The sequence below is a fragment of the Melozone crissalis genome, unplaced genomic scaffold (genome assembly GCF_028551555.1).
Source record: "Melozone crissalis strain CALT ecotype California unplaced genomic scaffold, PUWL_Pcris_2 ptg000027l_1, whole genome shotgun sequence".
NCBI lineage: Eukaryota > Metazoa > Chordata > Aves > Passeriformes > Passerellidae > Melozone > Melozone crissalis.
Window position 1 is genome coordinate 69,642,442 of NW_026535805.1, and position 24,468 is coordinate 69,666,909.

General features: G+C 39.3%; 1 protein-coding gene across 1 annotated transcript in view; it reads left to right on the forward strand.

Annotated features, from left to right (window-relative positions):
• The first annotated feature begins 425 nt into the window (after positions 1-425).
• The window catches only part of AGPAT5 (1-acylglycerol-3-phosphate O-acyltransferase 5), a 53,424-nt gene continuing 29,381 nt past the window's right edge, over positions 426-24,468 (forward strand). The window contains exons 1-4 of the mRNA XM_054280556.1: positions 426-745; positions 15,381-15,450; positions 15,660-15,775; positions 20,898-20,987. Coding sequence (XP_054136531.1) covers positions 527-745; positions 15,381-15,450; positions 15,660-15,775; positions 20,898-20,987 — 495 coding nt within the window. The 5' untranslated portion in view covers positions 426-526. The remainder of the gene's footprint in view (positions 746-15,380; positions 15,451-15,659; positions 15,776-20,897; positions 20,988-24,468) is intronic.

The window sequence follows — 24,468 nt, forward strand, 5'->3', positions numbered from 1 at the left end:
TTTTCTTCTAACCTATACTAAGATATAATTAATACAAACTAAGTTCATCAGTCATAAACACGTGTGTCTCGTTTTGCACGGAGCCGAGCAGCCCGCCCCCATTGCTGCCTGTTCTACATGGGGAGCGATGGGGATGCGGCCGGGACGGGGCGGGGGACGCGGATAGAGCCGGTGCCCCAGACCGGGGGCTGCTCGTGGGGCCCGGCCCGGGCCCGGCCCAGCGCCAGCGCGGCCCCTCCCGCCCGCCCGGAAGCGCCGGGCCCGGGGCCGCCTTCCTGCGGCGCGGCTCCGCCTCCGCCGGGCAAGATGGTGGCGGCAGCGGCGCTGCGGGAGCCGTGAGCCGGTGCCCCTCACGCCGCGCTCTCTCCCCGTCCCTCCCGGCCGCGGTCGCCGCCGCCGCTGCTGCTTCGCGGGCGCCTGGCGGGTGTGCCCGGCGCGGCGGGCGATGCGGGCGGCGGGGCTGCGGGGCTGTGTGTAAGCGCGCCGCCCATGTGGGTGTCCCGGTGAGGCCGGGGGCAGCGGGAAGATGCTGCTGTCGCTGGTGCTGCACACCTACTCCATGCGCTACGTGCTGCCCGCCGCCGTCATGATGGGCACGGCGCCCACCTACATGCTGGCCTGGGGCGCCTGGCGCTTGCTCTCCGCCGTGCTGCCCGCCCGCTTCTACCGCGAGGTGGATGACCGGCTGTACACCATCTACCAGAGCATGGTTCTCTTCTTCTTCGAGAACTACACGGGCGTGCAGGTGAGCCGGGCCGGGCAGGGCAGGGGGGCTCCGGCCGTGGTGCCGGCTCTGGGCTCGTCCCTCGGGCCGGCCGCCGTGGGGCCCGCGGGCAGGTGCGGCCGTGGCCTGGGCCCGGCACCGCAGAGCATCCGCCTCGTTCCGCAGCCGCCGCTGCTCCTCTGGTGATGCTTTTCACGGAGTGTTGGTGTTGTGTTCGTTTTGCAGGTCGGGAATCGGAAGAGATGCGACACCGGTCGTGCTCTATCAGCACTTGAATGGCAGCCGCCTTTGCCCACTTTGAACCCCTGTGGCCTGTGCTGCACATCTGTAGCGTTAAATTGGCAGCAGATGAGAAAGCTGTCGTCAGCTATAATTGTACATAATACACGTACGAGGTTTTAATAAATAGATCACTTAATCTCTCTGTTAGTACAGATTTTTAGTTTTCGTGCAGTCTGCCTAATGTCACTCTTTGGCCCTTAAATTTTGGATCAGTCATGGATTGTGATTATTCAGAATCTCAGTTTCAGGTTAGTAAGTTGAAATTGGAGGCCTCTCTTGTATGATCAGAGGGGTATTTGCATTCAGATGACAATACCTCACAAAGTGCTCAGTGTTTGAGAGGTTTGTATTTATCTGTAATTTGGAAAGTAGGCAAGGAGACTTTTAATTCTACATGTAAAAAAATAATAAATGACAGGCACTTCCTGTGTCTAAACATGACCTTCAAAATTTTTTTAATATACAGAAGGCTGTTTGAGGATAGTGTCAGCTTTAGGTGCTTGAGAGCAAGGAATAGCAATATATGTTGACAGACAACAGAGCTCGTACAAATAAGGACTTCTCATATTCATGGCTAAGGCCTTTTTCCACTCTGTAATGGAGCATTTCTTTCAGAATCAGTCTGGATCTCTCCTAATTTCCCCTCTTGAGTGCAGTTGTAGGCCTTGCTTTCATACTGACTCCTGGGAAACCCACCAAGCCAGCTAAAGATACAAGAGTTGCAGTTTGACATCAGAGTAAATACAGCGGATACAAAACTTAGCAAGATCTTCTTTTGGTGGTAGTTTTTGTTTCAGATTGTAATTTATGTATCTTCGCCTTACCTCTTGTCCAAATAAGCTAACTTGTGATGTGTTTGATATGCTAAAAAAAAAAAAAGCCAAAACAAAAAGGAAGAAGGAACAGTAGTTAACAGGTACTTAGAGTTTTAGCTGCCTTCTCTTTTATGTAGTGTCTCTAGTGCAGATACTTTAATGTGTAGTAACACACTTTGGTCATTAAGTGCTGAAAGTAGTAGTATAGAAGTTTAACTTGACCTATTCTAAGAATGAGAGCCAAAAATCAGTGTATAAATTTTAATGGAAAAGCTGCTCAAGCTGCCTACAACTGCTGTGCAGACAGTACCAAATGCTTAGAATTTTTTAAAGGAACTATTATCCAAAAAATGCCTGTGATATTAAAGAAAGGAAAATGCTAACCAAAAGAAACAGCAAGGCAGTCATCATCTGTTGGCCTCTGTTTTATTGCACTGATAAACTTCATACAAACAGAAAAATGGTGATGATTAATTATAGGCCACTAACAGGAGATCAATTAGGAGAATATTGAAATAGAGATGCTTTGTCACAGTAAGCAACAAATAATGATAAGAAACTGTGGAGGAGGAGGCATGTGTCATAGGATAAATAAAGTAGTAATCATGACTGGAAGGTAAATAAAAGCTTGGAAAATACAATACATGTGTAGAGAGGTAAGAGCTATAACCTTTAAAATCCATGGAAGATAGTCCCCACTTGTTTAAGAGAGAGAAACAGGGTGTCCTTTTGGACCGACTTTAGTGAACGCTGCACGTGTTTTAACTTGAAACTCACAGTGGAAAGTTAACCATGTGCCTGAGTGTGTGAGATTGGGATGGTAACCTGAGACCTGCTGTGGATGGGCTGTCTTCAGGCATGTAATTAGATGCAGAAGTATGGCATCATTAAACTTAATTCCAGTAAACCAGCAAAAATAGTGGCTTCATAAAGGCAGCTGTAGGGCTCTACCAGCACTAAGGCACCATAAGAGCCATGGGAGGGAGGAATTCTGCATCTCTTTCAAATCTATTAATTTATTCAATCGATTGAAGAGTGTTGGGATGTTTATTTTTGTACCTGAATAAACAGGAGACAACTTCATCCATCAGAATACTGGAACTTGTAGTCTCACTCAAGTCATTAGGATTCTACAGATGCTTAAGTGACTTTTTGTTAACACTGTTGCTGTCTTACTGTATTTAAAATGCCTTTAATGTTATGTATTGTTTAGCATTCTTTGGTTTTACACTTAAGTTATTTGTGGTTTCTCAATACAAGGACATGCTAAACCAGTTGTGGATATTTGAAGTGTCTGATCTTAAAATAATTTTCCAAAATTCCCAGTAATGTGAGTGGGTATTAATAGGGTAGAGTTGGTTACAATCATAAACATGGATGACTATATTTTTGATTCAAATACTAGTCTATTGTGATATTTTTTTCTATTTATTTATTTGTCAAAAGGTGATGTTTCTCTCTATCATTTGCTGTTAATCAATTAAGCTTCTAAATCTGTCTCACAGCTGCATGCACAAGTGTATTTTTCTTCTTTTCTTTGTTCTTGACTTGGATGTTCTTAGCCAATTCTTTAAAAACAAAAACTGTAGTTCATGCTAGGAAGGCTTTTTATCTTTATAGCAAGCTCTTCTGTTTTGAAATGTAACTAAATAAGGTGATAACATGATAGAAAATCTTGAAATACTAGTCTTTTTCTTTAAGTATTTGACTTGAGATATAAAATAATTCCAGAGCTATAATTGCTGTGAGCTCTAGGTCCTAGCGAGTGGCTTATGAAGTGACTGTAAAAGTTTTAACTTGGTAAGTAAAAAAGTATTTAGTTGTAAATACTTTCTCTTTTTAAATTTTGGTCAGACTCTTTTTTCCATTGAAGCAATTTTGTTTTACAAAGCCTGAGAGAACTCAAGCTTCCTTGGCATCAGTTTAGGTTTTCCAATAATATTAGAATTCATTAACGAATTGCCAAAAATAGTCCTTTTTGCTGACTGTCATGCAAGAGTTGGCAGTAGAAGACTGAAGAACCAGTACTGAGAGTACAGAAAGCAACAACAACATCCCAGTGCTGTGAGGTAAACTTGACAAAGCCAATATGACTATAAAGTGAAACCCTATAATGCTGTGTAAATTTGTCAGTGCAGTTGCAGTTTAGCGGGCATCCATGAATTCTATTAAGCAGCTGTAAATATTTTTAATTAATTAATCTGTGGCATTGTGACAGTTCTCCTCACCAATCTCTTGGATTATATACTCAGAGTAATGAAATGTGTAGAAGTGGTATTGGAAAGTGGCACAGAGAGCACGCCCCTGCTTTGGCCCTGTGTTACTTCTCACCTATCCTGCTGTAAGATGCAGGTGCCCTACAGTACTGTTTTCTAGGAGGAATATTGTATAAAGTGAAAAGGATTCTATGTTAAGAGAGTCTCAGAGAGCAAAGGATGTTAATTTTATCAGTGATGAGTTAGAGCAGTTCCTGGTAGAAGCAGGTACAATTCATGCACTTTGAAGGACTTCCATCTGCGAGTGCTAATAGTTGGTTTGGCCCCAGGTTTCTGAATCATCAAATAGCTGATGAACTGTGGTTGTGTTACTACTTTTCTCTTTACTGTGTCAGGGAAGTCTGGTCTCTTCCATTTCAAACAGGCTATAAACAGTTGAGTCTTGCCACAGAATGTGAAAACCAGGATGGCTGCAAATATGTGTGTGATTAGAATGGTTGAAAGGCTGAAAGGACTGGTAATTGAATATGATGAATGCTCTCATCTCTCTCTGACCCTGAGCATCTTATCCCAGTTGCTGTCAGGGTGATGAAATTAATGCCTATTGTGTTTGTGCACATGTTTCAGATCAGATGAGGACTAAATGTTCTTCAACTTTTTTTGTTGTAATTGTGTTTGATATTTTGTACTGAATGCTAGTGAAGAAATAATAAAGAAATCATCACTCAGACTGCTTCCTAAAGCATCATTTTCATCTGAAAGGTTTTGACAATTGAATGAAATCCATAATTGAATTAATGCTCAAGGATTTTGTTCAGTACTTGTGTCAGCTGTGTTCCCTACCCCCACTTCCTGATTAATAGAAGTTTTTGGAAGCGGTGTTTTTATTAAAGACATAATGAAATTCTGGTCTTCGATGTCTTTACAGGGCTCTGGAAAGGCTGTAAGAATCAGATAATACCTTAGTGTTGTTTAGTAGAGCTAAACAATTATTTTATAAAATACAAGAGATGCTTGTTTAACAGTGTGAAGTGCTTCCCAGATTGATATTGAAGCTTGAACTTGCTGAATCTCAATAGGGTTGAAAACTACTTAGGTTTAGAGCAAATTAAAACTTTGTGGAGCAAATGTACTGCAGAACTCTTGACAATACTTTCCAGTGGAGTAGAGCCTGGGATATTTTTCATATCTTGGCTTCCTAGGAAATGTGTGAGGAGAGCTTGGTATGTGAGATTGGGATGCATGCTTAGTCTTGAAGCTGTTGACCAATTTGCAGTGCAAGTGAGTGTCTGTGCCCATCTCCGTTCCCAGGACAGCAACCTTCCCAGGCAAGATAATCTTTACTTACTTCTTGCTTTTCCTTTTGAAGCTGTTCAGCTGCCCAACAGGTAATTCTTGAGGGCCCAAGGTGCAAGTGGGAAGGCAAGAGGTAGTGCAAGTTTGACAGCCAAGTTGCAGCATACAAGGAGGTGCTTTGGTTGCTGTTGGTGGGGTAGTTTGTCTTTTCTTAGGAACCTGGTTCTTCCCTTTCTGCACTGGGGGAGGCATCACAACCAGGCTTCATCATAGCAGGGTGAAGGTTTGGTTTCTGACTGCTACCTGTTGGTAGATGTGAGTGACAGGGTTTGGCTTCTCTTTAGGTGAGGACCCATTTCCCAGGCAAATGACATAACCAGAAACTCCAAAGGAAACAGAACTTTTCACCCTTCTTCAGTTGTGTTTGGAAGGAAAGTGCTGGCAGTTGCATTTTGGCATGAGCCTGGGTATATGAGCCTGCTCTTGAGTTTCCTGAGCTCTCCTGCCTGTGTGGCAGCTCAGGAGTGGGAGGATTCTGGAATGGTGTGGGAGCTGAGCGGGAATGTGCAGAGCTGCCATCGAGGCAAACCTCTAAGCTCAGGTTGGAGCTGAGCAGCCTCTGAGGGCTCGAGCTTTCCTCGTTCATGTAGCTTGTGACAGTAACCCCAGTTAGTACCTGCTTACATTGCTGCTTTGTGAAACAGTGTTAGCTCTTGTGAAGTGTGCTGAGAGGTTAAAATAATCATGCTTGTAACTTAATTGCAATGGTGGAAATAATGCAGTAAAGGTCTTGGGGAAGTGATAGAAATGTGGGGACTTGTGCAATGCAAAGACTGAAAAGAAACTAGGAGAAGGTAGGGAAGCGTATCATGTTTGTGTGATAAACTTTTGAAAGAAGCCCAGTGAAATTTTTCTGCTGTGATGAAATTTTTCTGGCTCCATTCAGTAGGTTTACCCTGCTTCATTTCATTAGAGATTTCAGTGTACAGCTGTCTCCAGGCATATATGTCTTTTGTAGTACACAGCTAAGTTCTCTGTGTTATTAGAACAAAAATTAAGTGATACCTGCTAAGCCTGAGGGATGCAGCTTTCAAATTGAGATGCATACCTAATTTTAGACTCTTACGTTCAACTGTGGTATGAGGTAGCAAAAATAGATTAGGTGTGTTAACTTTGTGCTCTTTCTGTTTTAGATATTGCAAACCAAATATTTGCATATATCTTCATTTTTATCCTGTGCCTTTGACTATAGATCTGAAGGTGAAAGTGGTGTCCTTCAGGACTCTTGTTCAACAATATACCATCGAGAGTTCCAGTCTGTTGCAGATCTGGCTTTGGGGCAATCTGGAAAGAATTTAGTATGGAGAGGTTCTGCATTCAGTGCTGGTTCTGATCATCCTCCACTTACTGCCTGATATATGAAAAATAAAATAAATAAAAACTGAGGTCTAGTTAGCATTTTTAGAAATCAAATATCAGCTACCTGAACCGAAACTGCTGTTTGGGTTCATAAACTAGTAGCTTTGTGTGGAGATTTGCCTAGCATAGGTTTCATAAATGGCAAGTCACAACTGAATCTGAATTTTATAGAGCCTTATCTGTCTCAGTCCACAACTTAAAAAATAGGTGTTTACATTTTAAGTTAGCTGCATGTACTTATGAAAATATTGGAAAGTATGTGTGAGGTAGGAAAAACTAAGGAGTCCAAGGACAAGTTTGAATGCTCTTACAAATTCAGATTCCAAGTATTTGACCAGTAAGTTTTGCAATCTTATGGTTTGGTTTTAAAATTTTCTATTTAAATATACTTTTTAAAAATATCTTAAGATTTTTGGTATGTGGATTTTTCATTACAATTTGTCCTGACTTAGCATAATTTGTTACATTTAAAAATAAAAGTGATATTTATTGCTATTTTTTTAGCCAGCATTGGTTTTGTACACTGTATTCTTTTTGTGTTTAACTCTGTTCTGGTAGATGCTGGGCTGTGGAGTTTTACAGTGCTCTTCCATGCCCTTTTCTTCTGCTTACATAATATGTCCAGGTACTTTATGTAAGGATGATTGTTAATTTAGATGGTGTTTCTCCTGGTACTCTACCATCAGATGCTGTTCTTGCCAACAGAAGATTCTGTTCATTGCTAAACATTTGCGTGCACTTCTTTCAAACTTTTTGCCGTAGGCTTGCAGGTGGGGTATTCTTTTTTCAGTTTTAGTTGTGTTAGGTAAAGTTGGCTCAGATGTCAGGGATTTCGATATTACAGCTATGAGGAAGCAGATCTTCTCAGGGGAAAAATACTCTTTAATCTCTTTTCTGTCAGTTTGAATCCAATGAAGGGATTTAGTATAAAAAGCCAGGGAAATTATTTTCTTTTGTTCATTTCTTTTCTGTCACATACTACTTGTCATCTTCTCTGTTACAACTAGATCTTCTGTGGGAGTAGGAAATGGCATTTATGCTAGTTTGATTTTTTTAAATGTGAAGTAAACTATACATGATTTGGTAAAATTTTGTATTTTAGTTCATGACTAGATATAAAAAAATACTAGTTTGGAGTGCTTTGAACTGATTGTGGTAGTTGAAATAATTTTACCTGGCGAACTTGCAGGTTGACTAGAAGAGTTACTTTGCTCCATTTCATAAGGCTGCATGGGAATCTGGGGGCATGCATGTTCTTTTTGAGTAAGCAAACAGTGCATAGTTCTGAGCAAGCTGCAGGTGAACCAGCTCATTCACACGCTGTGCTGGTGAGCAGATAGATGAGAGTGATTTTAATGTGGTGATTTTTGAGGCTGATCAGTTCACTGTGTTCAGTTCTGGAGGCAGAATTGTTGCAGATACCTCCCTACATCTTCTTATGCTCTATAGTGATTCCTTTGCATTACTGTGAAAGTCCAGAGTGCTTAAATTCTAAATACCTACTGATGATGTGTGGAGAAGCTTTCAGAAATCCTATTTCACAATCACAAGCAGAGGCTAGAGAGGTTTCATCATCATCCTCATTCACGTCGACTCGCTGAGAGCTTCCCAGCAGCTTTCAGTCTCAACGTGCTACAAACACTTGTAACAATATTACAAATAGAGATGCAAACAACTTCTCCGTGAAATCCAAGGCATTTAAAAGCCAAGTTCCTGTTACAAAGAGCTGTGACTGGAGGAAACACTGCAAACTGCTACAAGGTTTCCTGCTCTTGTGTGGTGGGCAAAGGGTATTTCCAGAATGAGCTTAAATGGGTGTTACATATTTTCCACTACAGAAGGGTAATAAAGTAAACAATAGCTACATGTATGTGAGTTGCTTTTGCCCTTCTTTTAAGGAAATTACTGAAATGTGCGTGAAGAAGTCTCCAGAGATGCGAAAAGCTTATAAAGGAGACTTTCTCTTATTGAAACAGGTGCAATACTTACTTCCACTCTTGTACTAGAAGACATGTTCAGGTTTTATATAATGCCAAAATGCCAAATGTTCAGAAAAACACTCATGTTGAAATCTCATCATGCAAATAATTACCTTTCAGATATGTCTGAAGTATATGCAGTTATTATTTTAAAAATTTCATTACTGGTGATTTATGATGAAATTTAGGTACTCTAATTTTGATTTTTCCCAGATGGTCGCTGATTGTAATGGTGGATTTGTGCCATTGAACTGCACTGTAACCAAAAGCAAGTAATTTGGAGAAAGAACTGTAAATTACTTGGGCACTGAAAATAGGATTTTTTCAGACTTTAGGTGTCAGAATCTTAAAATCATAGCAAATCTTGGGGGGTTATCAAGACTGGAACTGTTATCAAGACTGGAACATTTAAGATATACAGATGCTTTTAAAAATTTTTGTTAAGGATTCATCTGAGAGCTAAGGAGTACAGAGGACAATTATCTTTAATTGAGCTCATAATCTGTAAAGGCTTTACAGTCAGCATCAGAACTAAGTGACTTTTATGCATGTATCTAGTACATGGAATGAAGTATAACCAAACACTCATAGAAGTTTGTCAATTTATACCATAAGGCTAAAAACTAGTATGCAAATAAGAATGTACAGGCTTCATATATAATATAGTTTTATTTCATCTAAATAGGTTGTTATTATAGTTTTCTTACAAAAAGGAAATTAAACAACATTAAGTGTATTTTCTAAAGTTCTGTGCTCTCTGGTTGAATCAAGTCACAAATGTATTTTTAAAAAATTGAATTACATTACATATAGGAATCTTTTCAATATTCTCCAGAGATTAATCTCTTAGTAAGGTTTTTTCCCACTGAACCTCAGCAAAATACATAGCTGCAGAATGTTTGAATGAACTCTGCTTCAATAAAATGGGTTGCTTTGTGATTTTATGGCTTGCTGCTGAGCTTGCTAGAGCTGTCTGAGCAGCAGACTTCAGACTTGCGCAATTCTGTGTTGAGCAGATAGTCCCTAAAGAGGTTATGACATGTAGCAATAGTATGATTGTTACCTTAAAGCTATGTGTCCTAAAGGTATTTTTAGAAAATTTATAAACTTTTTTTTCAGATCTAGAGAAAATGCAACTAATAACATCAAAGTCCTTCGTCTTCTGTTCCATTCATATTCTTTATGCTGTAGGCAAGTGAAACTTGTATCTGTTAAATGTGAATAAAAGTGCTCCTTTGTCTTCCATGAAGAAATATAAACATTTAAAATTCTTATAGTAAGACATCTGAAAACTTGAGAAAATTGTCAGCCCCAAGTACAGATTCCCTATCTGTATCCTGTCTTGAGCCTGCTTCTAGTCAAACAGGGTAAATAGATTCTATGGTGTGAGGTGCTTTCTCTGGGAGCTCACAGGACTTGAGACACGAGGCAGGTTTTTGATGCCTGCAGCAGGGCTGCAGAGGTCAGCTTGCACTTGGGTACGTGCTAGTTGGTTTGGTGGTTTGTCATGCAAGCTCCACCCTTTCGCCAGAAAATTGTATCCAGAGTTTGTAACAAACAGATGAAAAATACGTTTTAGGATACTATTTTTTTTAGTAGACGTGTTGTATAGTGCCCAACTAACAGAGATGCTCTCAGCCCCCATTAGTAATCGTGAAGAAATAGTGGAGAGAGGTGCATTTTGTGAGGATAGTACAGCTGAATAGGAAGTCTGTGTGGTCCTTTTTAAGTGTTGATGTCTTGACTCGTTCTCCAGAAGAGGGGTGGAATATTCTTCCTCTGATATCCTGCTTTTATCCCTCTTCCCAGTTTCTCTTGCCTGTGCTTGAAGCTGATGTTTTTCCTTAACACAGTGCTCTGCTTTCACAAAGTACTCCAGTGAACATAAGTTTTGTTGAAGTAGCAGCACAGATGGGGACATCATTCTTTAATTCACATCTGGTATCTTTGAATAGAGAAGGGAGGAGGGTTAAGAAGTCTGAGGAACCAAGACTGAGTGTGCTGGTGGACTGATAGACACCAGATGAGTTGGCCCAAGTTTTTACCAGCAATAACCAGTTGTATTGCCTTAATGTTGCTGAAGCAAAGTCACACTATCAGAAGATCTACTTGCAGATCAGCCTCTAACTGCTCCCATTATGAGCCACATCCAATTACAATATTAAGTTAATCTCTTTGCTAGGACTTTGATGTGATCACCAGTTGACCTGCAGCAGATCTTCTGATAGTATGATTACTTTTGCCTACAGTTATTTTTGCCATGGCAGTGTTTACTGAGCTGATACTGCTAACATGTGATTAAATGATCTATTTAATTTTCTTTAGTATGTCAAGATTTCATAAGCAAGAAATGAAATTCTTAACTCTAAATTAGGAGTGTCCACTTTGTTTCAGTGAAAACGTGTGCATATTATGGGTTATTTGGGTGGGGCTGCCATGCAGAACTGTTCCATATTGCTACATGAGCTACCACAATTAGCACAGCCGTAGTTAAGTATGTTGCACTGGAAAAAGCAGTCTGGTAGGGAAGCTGAAACTGGTGTCACCAGATCACCCAGGAGCTCCCATTTGCATGCCTAGATCAGCCTATCACTGAATCAGTATATTCTCCCAGCAGAACTACTTGTCATTTCCTGCTAATTCATCAAAGCTTCACCTGGACAGGACACCCTGAGGTGTGTCTTGTGGCTGCTGAGCCTGTGAATAGCTTGGTGTGTGGCATCCATGGAAGCTGGGTGCCAGCCTTCCCACAGAAGGGATCCAATAGCATCCAGTTTCCTGTATTTGAGACCTCACTGTATTGAGTTTGACAGTGCTGCTGTATAAACAGATGTGAAAGGCCCACATTAACTGTATTACCCATTACTGCAGACTGGACTGGTTAAGCAACCAAAACCTGGCTAAAAGCACACATTTCAGTGTTGTGTACACAAGTAATGTTTGCGGTGTTAGACTGTACATCTGCATTTTAAACACTTTCCCTCAAGTCTCTACTTACTTTGGCTTGCTGTGTTGCTCTCCCTATTGACTTGTTTTCTTTGCTTGACTTCATTGTGCCTTTTTTTTTTTAACAGCAAATTCTATTCTAAATGAACAGGTTCCTCGCTTGCTTCATTGTGGCTGGCAGGGCACTTTTCAGTTCATTAAGCTGATAGATAGGTAGAATATATATATACTGTAGTGTCTGGACAGCCATGCATGAAATATGTGAAACACTATACTAAAATTCAAATTGCCTCCCAAGCATGCCCTGCCTGTCCTGTGCTGTTTCCCTGGCACTGGCTGCAGGGGCAAGACCAGCCCTGCCGACGCTGTGTGCATCCTGGGAGCAGCACTGCTCCGAGGAGGAGGGCTGGGAGTCTAAGCCACTCTGATGTCTTCAGGTTGCATCCAAAGGGGCTTGAATAAAGGTGGGAACTGTGGACTCCTGTTTCTGCCCTGCTGTCCCAGGTGAGTCACTCAAGTGCTGCCTTAGAGCACAGTGCTAGAGGCACCAAGGTATGGGTTTGATCCCCATATGGACATTCACTAAAGAGGTGGACTCGAGGATCCCTGTGGGTCCCTTCCAACTCAGAATATCCTGTGATTTGGTAATTCACTGTGGCCCCCAAACATCTGCACCAGCAAAATGAGAGAGTTAGGAGGCTGCACAGCCTTTACAGCAAGGAATTCTGCAAAGTTAGCTGAGAAAAACAGCATGAAGTCCAAGGTTGTCTGGAGGCCATGAAGAAGAGTACTGTATTGTTTCCTTCTGCATCTATAATATGCATTAGGTGCTCTGGTTTACCTAAACACATCAGAAGGCCAGAAATTGGAGTCTTGTCCTGAGTAGATTATTCTGCTTATACACGGGCAGGTTAATTCCTCAGACACCATCTCAAAGGGTAAAGGACATTCTGTAGGATTCAAAGCTCTTAACTGTTACCATTCTGTTGTGTATGATGAATATTTTCATAAAGCAAAAATGCCATGGTCTCAGAGGGAGAGCTGCGTGGGTGCCCAGAGTAGGTGTCTCCTGGGACTGCAGGCTGGAAGCTGCCATTCTTAGCTACTTGTAGTAACAGTTGTAAGTTTGTTTCTCAGTTCTTTAACTGAGAGTGTCTAAGGTGAATGGCTGTTTGCTGGCCTTTGATGAACTGTGTAAGCCTTCCCTGGAGATCTGTGAGATGGGTGGTGCCGAAGTGGATGATGCTGCAGATAAAGCTGGTGCATCCTCTTAGGCTGAGCCATCTGAGCAAGCAACATAGAGCTTTCAGATTTTCTCATTCTTATCTTTGCTTTGAAATGAAACATCCAGTTTTCGTGTGTTTAATGAGAACTAATATAAATGAGACTTTTTTGTTTTCTTTTTTAGTTCTGTACAACAGTTTGGCTGTGTGTTTTATCATGAGTAAAAGATTTTGGTGCATTACATGTAAACACATCTAACCCTTAGGGTAAGCCATAATGGTGTGCATAGAAGTTGTTTACAGGAACAGTGAGTGGGTGTTCCTCTGAGGTTAAAAAGTGAACTAGATCCAATCTTACTGAAATAAAAAATTACGCAGATTAACTGTTTTATTTGGCAGACACCAGCAAATATATATTTTTTTATGAGAATGATCCTTTATATTTGTTTTTACCCATGCAATAGTCCAAAGCTAGTGCTTTAAATTGTGGGTCGGATTGCACTGAGATTTTGACTTCGTACATTAAAATGGAAATATTTACAAGTTGAAGTTATAAATTGTGTATTTCAAATCCTTTTTCTTGTGTGGGGCAGCTCTTGGGGTTAAGGGCAAGTTTTGTTTTACTCTTGTTCTTATTTTTTCTCTACATTTTAGAAAAGCTCAAATAACATTCAAGACCTTCTGGTTTAATGATTTCTTGTATTGGGCCTTCTCTCTTACTCTAAAATTCTCTTTGCCAGAAACTGCATAGTGGAGTCTTAACTTGAAATTAAAGAAAACAGAATTTATGGACATGGTGCATAACAGTGCTAGGACAGCGTACACTTGTAAAATGAAGTTTTAACTCTATAAGTGAGAGTAGGAAGATTTATTTCAGAGGAATTTGTGCACCTGAACTGTAAGGTCAACCCTTAGACTGCTACCTTGCTCTAAACTGTGAGTGGTACCTAGTGTCAGCAGTAAGGTTATAAATTCTGGTACTTAGGAGAAGGCTACTATAGGAGAAGGCTACTCCTATAGCAGAATCTTGTTCAAATTTCTCAGATACTGTTCAGAATATACTTGTCAACTGACTTGTTACAGATATCTCTCACTTAGAATTTATTGTGCATGCCTTTTTCATTTTTGGAAAAAAATATCTCAAGTTATATCCTCTTTTACTCTATGTTGAATGATCTCTTGTTCACATATTAACTGAGTATCACAGTTTGCCAATATCTGGTTTTGGCCTTCAAAACATAACTTGATCAACAGCGTGGTTGTATTTTCAAAGAAGAAACGGCAGGAATGTGAAACATATAGTGTTTTTGTGGGGTTTTTGCCTAGAGTTAACAATGTGAGACATTAGCCGTTCAGTATCAGAGGTTACCTGAGGGATGCACAGAGTTTCCAGAGATGCTGGTAGAGACCTCCTGTAAGGATCAAGATGAGACTTGGCATAATAAATTATACCATTTAAGAGATCAATGTTAGTGCCCAGACTAGGGAAGTGATAAAAATAAGTGGGTAAACCTTCCATATAGCACTTTGCTTTTTTGGTAAATGGAATAATTTCAAAGTAGCATGTATGTCTGATACAGCCAGCTTCTAGAGACAAGGAGTATGTCCACTGGCAGAACAAGGGTGAAAGCCTACCTAGAATGTACTGGTGAGAAAAACTATGCTTCATTAAGTAATGAAAATGTTTATTAAAGGTAATTGAATAGGTGAATTGGTTCTTCAGTTCAGAATTTAAATTATTTTCAAATATAAAATGAGAAATTAATTAATTGAATGAACCCATTTTAAAAGGGTGACCAAGATTCTAGCATCAGAATCTTGTTTTGTAGTCATGTTCTCAGAAGATTATTTCTCTAGTAGACCAGTACCTTTCAGGGGTGAGACACTACAAGGTTGAAATGAGTCTTTAATGTAGCAGAGGAAAAACATATTAAAAAACCTGCTACTTGGAAGACATAGACTAATTTAAAGGCACTCCTTAACCTCATGCTTTTTTTGTTCACTCTTGATGGTTAAAATAATGGCAAATGGTTGAGATTTTGTTCTTGATGTAATCCAGGAAAATGTACCATTTTAGGTTGAATGATAGCAGGTGTCTGGATAAAGCATGTCTTTTTCATTAGATGTGTAAATTAAATGGTTATTTTGTACATGTCTGTGATTCCTCATTAACTTCAATTATATTCATGTAGGGAGCTTGTGGCTGAAGGTCACATTCCATGGATCCAGTTCTGGGGCCATGGCACAAGAACAGAATAAGTTTCTTAAGCCATCCTTAATTGATATTTATAGCTTTGTTGATAAGACAGTTATCTCTGTGGTGGGTAATGATGTAGTGATAGGGTGTTTGTCTGTTAATGATGCTAACTTGCTGACAGTTTTTGTAGTAAAAAGCCTATTACTGCATTGGATCTCATCACTGCCTGATGCAATGAAAATAAATTATAAAGTAATACTGCATATTTTTTAATTTTTTTTAGGTAATTATCTACGGGGATTTGCCAAAAAATAAAGAAAATGTAATATATTTATCAAATCATCAGTGTACAGGTTTGTATTTCTTTTGCTTAACACTTTTATAGATTTTAAAAAATCTGCTTGTGTGTTTACTGTGTCTCTTCCCAGGCTTGCCCTAACAAGCAAGAACTTCTAGTTCAGAAACCTTTAATGACATTTATACATACAACATGTACTTTTTGTTTCATCAGTGGCAAATAGGAGGTAATTTAGCTGATTGCTGTGGGGTTTTGTCGTTGCAGTTGACTGGATTATCGCGGACATGCTGGCGATCAGGCAGAACGCGCTCGGGCACGTCCGCTATGTCCTGAAGGATGGCTTAAAATGGCTTCCACTCTACGGGTGGTACTTTTCACAGGTGAGCCACTTCACTCTCTCCTTGCTGTTTGTGAGTCAAACATGCAAGATGTACTTTGTCCCTATTTTCCATGCATGCTGAGTTGACATTCAATTATTTGAACATGAAAGCAACTGGCTTCACTCAGTGTAGTTAGATGTGTATCTAAGTTGAGAAACAGTTACTAAAAATTCAGCTTATTTTTCTAAATGAATACTTATAATAGAATTGAAACTGTGGAGTCTATTAGGAGTATTTCAGAATATTCTAAATATTTCAGAATATTCTAAAACTTTGTTCTTGTTACAGTCTAAAACTCGAGTTTGTAGTCATGCTCTCAGAAGGTTAGCAGGTGTAAACAGACTCATTTTGCTGTATATCATGCTACAAATTGGGAGGAAATTGGCATTACTGTTTAATGTACTTCTTTGTTTTTAGTTGTTTAGGTTTTAGCATGATATAAAAGAGAAAAATTGGATTTTAGTGTAGTGTGGAGGAAAGGCAGATCCCACGTCCATGAAAATGTTGATGGTTATTTCGGACTTCAATTAAGCAAAAACCTGAGTCTAACAGTATTCCTACCTTTTTCTTTCTTCTCTTTCTGCATAATATTCCTTTTGTTCATTCTAGTCTGAGAGCTCAACCTGATGTGACTCAATTTTATGCAATTACTGGGAAACAGTGGGCCATGATCACTAAGCAGCCAACATACTGAGTGGATATGATATTCAGTCTAAAATGGTGGAGAGCAGTGTAGATGACTTACTTCCCTAAAATCCCCTGTGAATTTGTCATGTCTGTTTTTTGCTTTTTCTGAAAGCAGAACTATTTCTATGTGAAACAAAATAAAATGTAGAGATGGATGGGTTTGGAAGTACTGTCCTTTTTCTAGGTGAGCAGAAATGGCTTCATGGTACTTATCTCAGGGTTTAGATGGGTGCTTAGTTGTTAGAATAGAAATGGATAGAGTTTTGGGTAGTGGTTCCAAGTGCTTATTCAGTAAGACTTCTCTCTTTTGTCTTTTGCATTTTCTCTTCATGTGTTCTCTGAATATTAATCTGCTTTCTGTCCCTCACCCCATTGCCCAGGCAAAAAAAATTAAAAAAAAAAAAACAAAGCAACCAAAACAATACAACAAAACAAGCAAACAAAAACACAAAATCTCAACCAAAACAAAACCCCCCACACGCTTAGGAAAATATTTCTAATAGAATTAGACAGTTTGATTGAATTGACTGCCAGCCCTGTCCAACAGGGCAAGAAGGTGGAGAAGATTGAGAAAAATATTATGTTAGGTATGTTTGGAACTATTTATTAATTTGTAATGGAGTGTATGAAGAGTAGGCAACTACAGGTGTATGTCTAAATAGGAGGATTTACTCTTTCCCTCATCTTTGCAGCACATCCAATGTCTTCAGCTTGATGGTTGAAAATCTTTGTTGTCTTTTGAATGAGCACTTTAGTGAGTAGGCTATAGATCTAGGCTGGAGCATGGGTGATTGCCATGGTTTCTGGTAAAATTGGTATGTTTAGAGAAGTGTATGCTGCAGAGAAAATGAGAAAACTGTTCACAATTTCTTTTATTGGTAGGTGTGCTGTCCCTATCCCCTGAATAGCTACAAACTGTAAGACCCTGTCATACCTCACTAAGGGTATGCATAAGGAGAAAATGGAATTCTCAATTGTCTAATGCTTGCCCTTAATGCTTCTTTACATTTTTTGTCCAGCAAAGTGACTGATCTGCTGCATGGAAATATTTTGCTCTTTGCCTTTAGTCATTACAGTCATTAAGTCTGCTTTAATTAAAATACAAACAGGATATATATTCCACCCACTATCACTAGATTTCCGGAAATTATTTTTTTCAAGATTTTGGAAAATTACTTTTGCTATGTGGAATATCCGGTGCTCAGTTTCCTGAGCTGTATATTGACTGTTAAAAGGAGGTTCCTGTGGAAATTAATCTGAATGTCACTTACATTTTTAATCAAAACATGTATATATTAAATATATATTTGAACTCCTCAAAAAAGAAAACTTCTGCAAGATTTAGTGGGGGGTGACTATGTATACATTTATATATATATTTAAATCAGTGACACAATTGACAGGCAGTGGTGATGCATATATGGCTAAATGACCAAGACGGGATGCAGAAGGCCTGCAGTGCAAGCTAATAGGTATTTTTATTGTTTTTATCACACCAAACAGTGCAAAAACATAAAACACTTCCTGCCCTTCCTGTTGATGTTCTGTCAGTGATGTCACTTACACTCCACTAAAAGTTTCCAGAGCCACATAATTACGCCATGCTTACGGAATTCATATTCCCTTCCTCAGGTAAACATCCTGTTTGGAAATAAACGTGGTCTGGATGTCCAGGAGAGCAAAATTCAGGCACAAAGGAAGTATATTTGTAAACACAGTCCATTGTTGACTGAGAGAGGGGCTTTTAAAGTACAGCGGAAAAAAATTATAACCTTAAAAACAGTACTTCCAGAAATCTGTTTTGAAGAGCGTTCATATATTTGATCTCTTACTGAAAAGGAAATACAATACAAGTAGGGGAATTTGAGCTATATACAATCACATAACTAGCATTCTTTTTTGAGGCAGCTATCTAATAGCAAGGAAAGAAAAGAAACACTTAAATTAACCTATTATGTTCCAAGTCTGATTTATTAAGTAGAACTGTTTTCTTTTCCTAAAGCTGTCTTTATTATTTTTGGGTGGATCTGAAATATTTTTTTGCTCCTATCATTTGCTACCAATGCATCCCATCGCTCCTATTTGCTTATACTATCCAATTCATTCCCATTTATCTTATGCCCTTGATGAGGCTGGGATGTAATTTTGAAAAGTATTTTTGATACCCCACAGTTTGCTTGACTTTCTAACATAGAGAGTATGTCTTTATCTTTTCTGTTATCCAGCATCAGCTTGTGCACCCTTTTGGCTGTTCCTGAGTTTTAGCCACATATCCTGCCTCTCTTTAGCTTTGTGCCCCTGAGCCATGGGGACCTGCCATAGTGGTGGAGTTGGAGTGAATGCAGGGAACGCTGATCTTGTGATACTTTGTCTGTTCTTATGTTACATGACTCTGTGCTCATTTACTTGAGAAGTGCAAATCTATTTCTGAGCATTAAAATGTCTGACATGCAACACCAGATCTATCTTTGGTGCCATGGTGTGTGTCCGTGACCAAAAAGTCCAATAGTAACTTCACTTGTCCAAGTTGACAAATCAAACAAGGAAAAGTTGGTTCAGTATTTTTCCAGTTTGCTGCAGCTGATTAGTAATTTGATGGTATGGGAATGCCTCAATTCCAGGTTTCACTTATTATCAAGGCTTGATCTAGCTGAGCTCGCAGAGAATGATGGCCTACCCATTACATGGAAGTCTTATATAGTAGATGAATTTTTTCTCATACTGAACTGAGTTTGCCCCTTTGGAAGTGATGGTTGTGTTTGGTGTCAGAATACAGCTGTACTTAAGTCTGCTTCAGCTTCTGTTTCCCTTTAATAGTGTCAGATCTTGAAAACAGTCTTACATGTGGAATGTGGAGATAACATGAGGCTCTGTTTGCTACACAGCTGAAGAAACGTCTTTCTGTTCATGCTGCTTTCTGTCTGAAGCTGTTAAACTGCTTGTGGGATAGTCCCAACACCATGCCACAGCCAAGCTAGGGAATTCTGTTCATGATTTTGGTCCCCTGCCAGTCACAGCAGCAGAGCTGAGTGTTAGAGCTGGCTACTTCACCTTGGGAGGGAACCACAGATGATAAAGTTAAGACAGAATATTTAGTATGGAGTTAATGCATCATTGGCTTTCTGTTCCCTGTCACTGCAGTCTTTGAAGAGCAACTCAAAAGTCACATCAAACACCACTAGCTAAGCAGCCATCTCTCCACACCATGAAAAGCAAATGCTGAAAGCTCTTGGCATGACCATCTCTTCTGCCTGCCTCCTCCTAACCCCTCCAATTTTATTCCTGTCCATGCCAGGGACACAGCTCTGCACATAGCCACCAGCCCTGTTTCTACCATGTACTGTATCTTTTCATGAGATCAGGTATTTGAGTGAGGCTCTGCTCTTAGTAGTTTTAATCTTGCTATCATCTTTCTGTTAAGAGCATGCAAAACCATAAATGAACAGAAGTTGTCTGACAAATCCCAATACCAATTTTTATGGTGAACAGAAAAGAGTATTACCAAGTTATGGAGTCACCATGAAAACAATGTACCTTAAACCTGAAATTCTCTTATTTGGAAGCTAATCATGTTTTTTCCAGACTTCATTGTATCAACTATGAACAGTAGTTCATAGTTGGTGCATCTTTGTTTACATATTCTTTCTCTGTAGATAAAACAACATGTTGGAAGAGGGAAATGATAGGGCAAATTTCTTTTTGTGTGTACTTTTACTGAAATTTTGTGATTAATTGTGTGCAACAAGTCATAAAATTAATCTCTTCCAGGACATAGTTTTACTTTTCAGTAAAAATACTTCTACAGAATTCTTTGCTTCATGAAGACTTTGGTTTACTTATTTAATTATTCTCTTGGTATATAATTTCTTTATTAAAAGTCTGGTTCTCTAGTAAAGTGCATGGAGGTTTCCAAAAACTATGCTGGTTACTTTTATGCTATTGATAAATTTTGTATGTAGAAGTATGATACTTGCATTCCCAGTATTTGCATTAGTTACTATTTAAGAGAGGGTACATAGAATTGAAAGCATTGACCTGTAAGTACTTGCATGTGAGCAACTTCAGTTCTTTGATTTTCCCTTGATATACAAATGAAGCTGCATGTCAGCGTTGCCAGGAATAAATACCCTGGGGTCACTTCTAATGCCATCTTCTAATTCATTACTTAGCACCTTTAAACAAGACACTTCAAGTGTCTAATGCATTGGGGGGTGTTATACATGATTTTTATTTAAACGGATTTTGTGAGCCGAAGTATATGCAAATGTAAAATTAGTTTCACATGTTTTTGCGATAAGAGAAACTCTTGTAGGCAATTTGCAGCGTGAGTCATAAAGATGACTTGTCATTGTCTCTTGTTTGTTCTTCTGTCAGCTATTCTGCATTAAACTACTTAAATATTTAATGCTTTTCCCTTTTTTTTTCTCTCTGATAGCATGGAGGAGTCTATGTAAAAAGAAGTGCCAAATTCAATGAGAAGGAAATGAGAGAGAAGTTGCAGGCCCAGATGAAAGCTGAGACTCCAGTAAGCTTATACCTTCCTTCTCATTTCTTTGACTTTTTTAATGGCAAAGGCTTGTTGGAGAAAAGAGCCATGCCCGATATCCACAAACTACTAAGATGGTAATCATGGATTTGTTTTCTTTCTGTGTTTTTACAGTTACTTTCTGTGATTAGAGTGATACCTCTAATTAAACTGTGGAAAGTTTGACTGGCTCCTTATGATTGACAACAGCTTTGTGGTCCTCTCTGTAGAGGACAAGTGGGGTCTGGACTTAGAACATGAACTATAGTACCTTCCTTGAGAAACCTCTATTTCAAAGGAGAAACCCTCTGTTTCAAAAGACAACATTTTGACTACTGTGTGCTTGTCAGAGACTGATACACTCGACTTCTAAAAGTCAAGAACCTTTCCTACCAAATGTTAATTAGTCATCACAATGATCAATCATTTTTAATGGCAATGACATCTTAGAATTCAATAACTTTTTCTGCTATGCCTGGAGGAGGGAAAAAAACCCAAAACAAACTCTTGATAATTTTCTATTTGAAGAATGACTGTTACTGCCAAGTGACTTTTCTCATGACTCCCTGTATGGTTTGTGGCTCAGTGGTTAGAATCGCTGTGCTTTGCTTCCATTACTTGCTGTGCATTAGATTTTTTTTCTTCCTTTTTGGCCAAGCTAAATGAAAACAACTTAAGCAAGCCTTGATATAGAACAGTTAAGCTTCTATTTTATTTAAAATTGTGTTATTAGGACTTAGACTCCCCATATTGTCAAAACTTTTATATCCTGAGACTTGGGTAAAAAGAATTCATAGGCTGTTTTGACATTCATAATAGTATTTTTTTTTCTTATTTGGAGAAGGTGAGTTTATGTTTGTGCATGTGCCTCTGTTGAAAAAGTAAATTGACCTTGTGCTTACTGAGGGGCTTAAATGAGCAAAGTGTCCCTATTTCAGACAGTGCTCAAACTCATTTTGTCTTCAGTTAAGATTTAACATTATCTTTTTGTGTTATAATTAAGAAAGTTCCAATTGTTAGCATATAAGTTAGGCCAGAAATACCTTACAACAACTAAACAGTATCTAATCAATGATGTCCATGGAGAAGATGGTCATGTTCAGTGGTGGCAACCTGCACCCTCATTAGCAGGGAGGGTTCTGGGATGTGAAGAGCTTGTGTTGCCTCATTATTTGCCATATGTCAGTGGTAAAGATTCTACTTGCTGTAAAACTTGGGGTGTAATGGAATAAGCAGAGGCTGCTTGCAGGATGTATGAAACATGCTTGTAGTCATCCCCCTAAGCAATTTTTCCCACTGAGGAGTGCTGGTTAAGTTCATTTCAGTTAGTCTGGAAGAAATAAGCCAGCAAGGTGTTTTCCTGCATAGGCCCATGGCTTTCTTGCTAGCTAAAAAGACAGGTTCTGCTTGAGTCTGGCTTTCTGCCTTCCCTCTGCACCCACTAAAAAGCAGGAGTTTGTTGTTATTATAAGGTTTACATTGTGGTAAGAGTCTTAATTCAAAGTCTGTGTTGAATTAATCTCCAATCGAAAAATGTGTATTTTTCTTTTAATACAATCTTGGGAAGATGTGCCTAGAAACTCTTCTGATTATGTCCTTGGAAACCTGTAAATGGTGTTCACCCTCACTGCAGTGTGTCATTTTAGCACAGTTGGAATGTAAGGAGAGGTTTAAGCATAATTCTTTTCTTTAAAGATAAGAACTGATGTGGGTTCTGCTTTCCATGGGGTTAGTAAGTGAAATAAATCCAGAAGTCTTAGTGGAATCATCTTTCTTCTCCCTCCTGAGTTGTGTGTAGATTGAAAGCCTATACCTAACCCATCAAAGTTAATGCCTAATAAATATGAGACCACTTGGGTAAGCTTATTTTTTGCTGCTGTTTAGCTCTCTGGGAGTTTGGTGCTGTTGGAAATGAGCACAGAACCTGGACCTGGGTAGCAGGCAGTTGTTGCCATTTGCCTCATATTATCAGGTGTTGCAGTATAGAAGAGAAATAAGTATTGCAGAAATTAATTGTTTAAAATCCTTCAGTCAAATGTATAGGGAGTGACACTTAAATTTACAAAACCAAAGTTGTTAAAAGCCTGTTTACTGAGGCAAATGTTTGCATCTGCAGGGGTAAAAGACACAGACCATTGAGCTGTCATTTGAGGGAAGACTAAACTTCTTTTAGCCCACTTTATCTGAGAATTTAAATGTAGAGGCTCTTAAATGGCCTTTAACCTACAGTTACTTCTGTGAGAAGAACATGATAACCTGTGTCCTTATTGCATTATTCATGCAGATCTGAAACTTAGCATGACATTTACAAGCAACCATATTGCTTTTAAAATGAAGACATTTTGATCAAGTATGCCCTGAACTCATCAGCTTCATGCAAAAAGAACTAATCTGTGATTCTGGAATTTTCATGCACTGTATGGTACAGCTCAGGGTGGACTTTCCTCACTGTAGTGGGCAGCTGGTGTAGCTTAGTCATTCTGAGTGTACGTGGTGGAGTTCTTTCTTCAATGTGGTGCTAGAGATGAGCTGGCCTTTCAGCTGCTCAGGAAAGATTTATATACCAATAACGAGGAGATGGACGGGAATCTGTGTTAAGGGTCACGTTGTTATTTACAGTTTCTCTCCACATGCAATTTAAACAAAAGAATCCAGATGATTAATGTTCAGTCTGTCTGGAGCCATCCCTTTTCCCATTAAGAAATTGAAGATGTGTAGGAAAACAGAACCAGTCTTCTGTTCTCCTTAGCATAGCAAGTTCTTTACTGCTTCTCTGTGTATCTTTGTTTTTTTTTTAAAGGTATGACAAGTACATTTGAGTTAAAACTGACAGCCAAACTAAGGCTGCCTCTTGGCCTCTTACATGCACAGTATAACTTGCTCAGTGCTCTGATATGCCTCCTTTTGTGTAGACAGCAGTGGACTGCATGATTCTCCTTGCTCACCTTGTCTTGTGACTTGCACCCACCTGTCTGCTATAAGCAGCCTCTTCTCCTGCCCTCAGCTCTGCAGCTGGTCCATGCCTCTTCCCAGATGCAGCCCAGCAGTGTCAGACAGGCACAAAGCTGATAGCAGACTGAAACATTGCTGCACCTGTGTTTTCTTAGTGGGCATCTTGAACTAATATATTTTCTTCGTTGTTTCTGGAAGTCACTTTGCTTTTCAAACTCTCATTGAATTATATGCTTAAATGGTGCATTGTTAGGACTTTTGTTGATAAAATTCACTCAAGATGTGATTTGGTTTAAAATTCCATAAAATTTGACTGATTGCTAACAAATTGCAATCATACATCTTGTGAGAGCAGAGACTGTCACAGTGTTTAAAGAACACTTTTGTGTTAATGTTGTTTTAATGTAAGCCATAGATGAATGTAAGCCCAATGAATGGGTATCCAGCTGTTACTTGATATGCTTAATCTACTTGATTTATAAAAAAAGTTAACTCTTCTGAACAGCAAACTATTCAATTTGGTGACTGA